This window comes from Microtus ochrogaster, linkage group LG4 (genome assembly GCF_000317375.1).
Source record: "Microtus ochrogaster isolate Prairie Vole_2 linkage group LG4, MicOch1.0, whole genome shotgun sequence".
In the NCBI taxonomy this organism is placed as follows: domain Eukaryota; kingdom Metazoa; phylum Chordata; class Mammalia; order Rodentia; family Cricetidae; genus Microtus; species Microtus ochrogaster.
The window spans coordinates 48,757,630-48,762,765 of NC_022030.1; the positions used below are offsets into that span (position 1 = coordinate 48,757,630).

The window sequence follows — 5,136 nt, forward strand, 5'->3', positions numbered from 1 at the left end:
AAAAAAAAAAAAAAAAGTTGAGGCTGTAACTCAGGTGGCAGAGTACTTACTTACCCAGGAGGCATTAGGCCCTAGAGTCAATCCACTACACTTCGTAAACTGGGTATGGTGGCACATGCCTGTAGCCCCAGGACTTCTGAGGATCAGAAATGTAAGGTCATTCGTGGTTACCCTGTGAGTTTTAAAAAGGGCTGAGGAAATGGCAAAGTAGATAAAGGCACTTGCCACGCAAGCCTGGCAACCCAAGTTCAACCTCCAGGACACACATAAAGATGGAAGATGAGAACTGACCCCACAGCGTCGTCATCTGTCTCCATACACGCATCATGGCACGTGTACCCATGTGCACACACCAACCACCAAGGACAGCCTGACTGTCAGGCTCTGGGGACGGGACTCAGTGCAAGTTCAAAACTGTGCGGCAATAATGGCAGGTGGGTGAGGATGAGAGAATCGGTGCCTGAGAACTGGATGGGAAGTAATGCACACCCAATGTGAGGAGAGACATCACCAGATGTCAGATCCTGCTGAGTCCCTGTATGGAGGGGAGGAAACAAATCCAGGCCCTGGCAGAAGCTTTCAAAGGTCCCTACCGCTGGGTTTTGGTTACTTCAGCATTCTCCTTAAAGTATGAGTGCTTGGCAGGGGGTGATGTCACATACATTTAATTCTAGCAGAGGCAGGGAGATATCTATGAGTTCCAAGCCAGCCAAGGCTACATAATAAGACCTTCTCTCAAAATAAATAAATTCATATAAAGAACAAAATATTGGGTGGGGTTGGCGAGGGACCACCCCCCAGCCGGCTGCCACTGGGTGCACTCTCACAATGACACTGCACGCAGCAAGTTCTGGGAGAGCCGAGCCGGGAAAGCCTGGCTGGGAAGGTGGCTGGGGCCGGAGGGGGGGTTTAGCCAGATGTGACAACACACACCTACAAGTCCAGCACCTGGGTATCTGAGGAAGGAGGACCATGCCTCAGTTACACAGTGAGTTCCCCAGCAACTTAACTCATGATGGGATCTGGTCTCAAAAATAAATAGAAATAAATGAATTCTGCACCCCAATAAATTATATTACTGAAAATGAATTCTAATCGTGAAGACATTTTTACTGTGTTATTGTTGGGGGAGGGACTGTTGACTCTTTGGGTAACAGTGTCCTTTGAACCACCTGGGAAAACCTGTTCTTTTATGTGGATGTTCCTCCATGACTTCACAGCTGAATACTGAGCCAGCCAAGGTTCTTCGGGTGCCAGCAACGCACTCTAGCTGAGCCAAAATGGGGGTGCAATGACACATTCTAATGTGTTTGCCTGTGGGACACAGACACTTAAACACTGCAGGGATGGTTGAGGAGGCAGGAAACCGGGCCCTGTCCTAACAGGCTGAACTTGGCATTATTGTCTCAGCACGTGCTGCTAAGGCTTGAGAGTACCAAGGGTCAGAGTTTCCCTGATCAGCCTGGGGTGGGAGGACAGGAACACAGGACCACCAAAACTGCCCATGTTGAAATGGGTATAGGTCAGTTGCTCCTTGAGTTTGGTTGGTTGGTTTGGTTTTCTGGTTTTTTTCTTTCTTTCTTTTTTTTTTTTTTGAGACTGTAGCCCTGGCTGCCCTGGAACCCACTCTGTAGACCAGGCAAGCCTCGAACTCACAGAGATCCACCTGCCTCTGCCTTCTGAGTGCTGGAATTAAAGGTATGCACCAATGCCCAGCAAACAGTTTTTAAAAAGATTTATTTTGATTTACGTGTATGTGTGTGTATGTGTGTACATGTGAGTTCAGGTACGTGAAGAAGCCAGGAAAGGGTGTTAGTTGGCAAGCCTCCTGACATGGGCTGGAGGCAGAACTCATTTATACTGCAGGGTCTTACTGTGTAACACTGACTGGTGTATAACTCACCAGTATGTATGTAGACTAGCCTAGCCTCAAACTCACCTGCCAATGCCTCCTAAGAGAGTGTGCCACCAGCTGGCAGTGCATACTTCTAACCCACCAGCTGGCAGTGCATACTCCTAACCCACGAGCTGGCAGTGCATACTCCTAACCGAGACACTCTTGGCTCATCCACTGTTAGTGCCACCATGCTGCCTCTACCTCTGTTCCTTGGCTTGGATGATTCCTTGTCTTGAATGCCTGGTGTAGGAGGCTCTTCTGTATTTGTGTTGCTTTCATTGGTTATTAAAGAAACTGCCTTGGCCTAGTTGATAGGGTGGATCAGGTAGGCAGGGAAGACAAAACAGAATTCTGGGAGGAAAAAGGCAGTGTGGCGGATGCCATTGTTCTCCTGCCCAAGATGGATGCTGGCTGGTTAGACTCATGCCGGTAAGCCAACAGTCAAAAAGCAACACACATTAATGGAGATGGGTTAAACTAATATATGAGAGTTAGCCAATAAGAGGTTAAAGATAATGGTCCAGGCAGTGTTTTAATTAATACAGTTTCTATGTGGTTATTTCGGGAGTTAAGCTAGCTGGGTGGCGAAACGCTGCCCACCACTCAACCTACAACAAATGTCCCCTATTTTGCACTCAAAATGCAGATAGAGTGACCCACTTCTAAGAAGCCAGGCACAGGAAACCACTCAACACCCAGTCCTTGTACCTTGCCCACTTATTTTTATCAAACCCATCACATTATACCACAACCTGTATCTGTGTAGCAACCTGATATCTGATAGTAAGTTCCTTTAGTGTGGGAATAATGCCATCTTGGTTGCTTCTGTCTGTCACAGAGGCAGGACTCAACGAATGGCTGTGGACATTAAACACAAGTAGAGTAGGCACTGTGAGGTCACATCTACGATCCCAGAATTTGGGAGGCTGAGGCAGGATTGCAGATATGCTGTCTCAGCTATCCCAAAGAAAAAATAAACTGGCCATGGTGACATGACCTATGATCACAATGTTTGGGAGGTAAAAACAGGAAGATTTGAAGTTCAAGGCTAAACTGGGTGTGCCACACGCCTTTAAGCGCAGCATTTGTAAGGCAGAGGCACCCTGACCTGTAGAGTGAATTCCAGGGCTACACAGAGAAATCCTGTCTTGAAAAATCAAACCAAACAACAACAAGAAAGAGAGAGAGAGAGAGAGAAAGAGAGAGAGAGAGAGAGAGAGAAATAAAGGAAGGGAGAAGGAAAAAAGAGAGAGAGAGAGAAAGGAAGAGGAAGAAGGGGGAAAGAAAAGAAAAAGAAGTTCAAGGCTAGCATATACTACATAAATCCTTATTTTGATAAATGGATAGATAGATAGATAGATAGATAGATAGATAGATAGATAGATAGATAGATAGATAGATAGATAGATATAGATAGATAAGCAGAAAGATACTCAGGGTCTGGAGAGATGGCTCAGCAGTTAAGAGCACTGACTGCTCTTGCAGAGGACCTAGATTCTGTTCCCAGCACATCACATGGCATGGCAGTTCACAGCTGCCTCTAATTTTAGTTCCAGGAGATCAGGTGCCCTCTTCTGGCCACCATGGGCACTGCATGCACACAGTATGCGCCCATGCAGGCGAATGTCCATCTACATTAAATAGATAGATCAATCAAGCAATAAAATAACAAAAACCTAAATAAATAAGGAAAAAGAGCAATACGGATTCCCTGAGGTTAGTGGGAGGGCTCTTGGTGCTGCTGGTGCAGCCAACACAGCAGCGGGGACTGTTACCTTGGCAAACCTGCTGGATGTCTGCGAGAGCCTGGCAATGTCCTCGAGGTCCAGGTAGCAGATGATCTTCAGTAGCAGTTTGTCCGACAGCCGCTCCAGGTAGTCAAATTTACCTTGGCACAGGTTGAAGACATAGTCTAATACTCTTGCACCAAATACTAAGGCGATTTGTACTGTAAGCCAAACCACAAACCAACGGTTGCCAGTTACCTCATTCAGCCCTGTGAACACCATCAACAATAAGAAAAAAAAAGGTCTGGAAGCCATGTGGTGCTGGCACACACCTATAATCCCAGCACTCAGGAGGCAGAGGCCAGCCAGGTCTCCAGAGAGAATTCCAGGACAGCCGGGGCTACACAGAGAAAACCAGTCATTCCTATGCTCACCAAGCTGTTTGTGGCACTAAAGGAGTGGATTTTTGGAGACATTTATTGTCCTGTTGATGAGATGGCTCTCTGGTGTAGCAAAATGGTAAGTCTGTCATGAATACAAATACGTGAGAACAAAGAGAATGGGGTCTGATGACTAGCAGCACCCCCCTCAATGGTCAGACTAGAAACATATGGAGGTGGGCGTGACAGGTGATGCTCACCCTGGCTAACAGCTAACAGAGAATCAGCTAGAGACAGATGAGGGAGGTCGTCACCCACCATTGAGTGGGCGGAATAGACAAAGAGCATGATCACCTCCCTGGTTGTGCCAGGAGGATATGGATAAAATGTGAAGGTCTGCCAGGTGGTGGTGGCACACACCTTTAAGCACTTGCGAGGCAGAGGCAGATGGATCTCTATGAGCTTTGATGCCAGCCTGGTCCATACAGTAAGACACAGGAAAATCAGGGATACATAGTGAGACCCTGTCTCAAAGAGAAAAAAGGAAGGACCTGTGAGACGGCCTGATGGGTAAAGGCTTTCAAGCCCAACAACCTGAGTCTGATCGCAGGACCCATTTAGTGTGGAAATAGAGAACTAACTCCTGCAAGTTATCCTTTGACTTTCACACACATGATTTATGCTGTGGCACACACACACATACTACATTAACATACATAACTAAGATGTTTAAACAATAAGATTGGAAACACCAGGGATGAGAAATAAAAAGTGCTTACAACTGTGTAGCGGCTAGTGCCAGTGTCAGCAGGCTGGCTGGCTCCCCCAAACACCCTCTTCCTTAAGAAATATGTATATATGTACCTTATATTCAAATCTGGCTATTGTCACTATCAAAGACCTGAAAGATGGAGGAGCTGGGGGAGAAAAACAAGCTTTCTTGTAAAACTGACAGACCAGCTCTTGTGCTTTCCTGTCGCTTTAAGGGACAAGCCATGCCCACTCCATTACCTCTGATCTGCCCGCCGCCATCTTGCCCCCTTCCTTTTCTGCTTTCTTGGCGTGTGCACATGTTCTATCTTTCTCCCATCTTCTCTCTCTCTCTCTCTCTCTCTCTCTCTCTCTCTCTCTC

At 46.7% G+C, this 5,136-nt stretch overlaps 1 protein-coding gene across 3 annotated transcripts in view; it reads right to left on the reverse strand.

The window, feature by feature from the left end:
* The window catches only part of Fbxo36 (F-box protein 36), a 72,055-nt gene that overhangs the window by 5,674 nt on the left and 61,245 nt on the right, over positions 1-5,136 (reverse strand). The window contains exon 3 of one of the 3 annotated variants that reach the window (XM_026786087.1): positions 3,673-3,893. In XM_026786087.1, the coding sequence (XP_026641888.1) occupies positions 3,673-3,893 (221 nt within the window). The remainder of the gene's footprint in view (positions 1-3,672; positions 3,894-5,136) is intronic. The other 2 variants (XM_005361509.2, XM_005361510.2) reach the window with 2 other exon arrangements.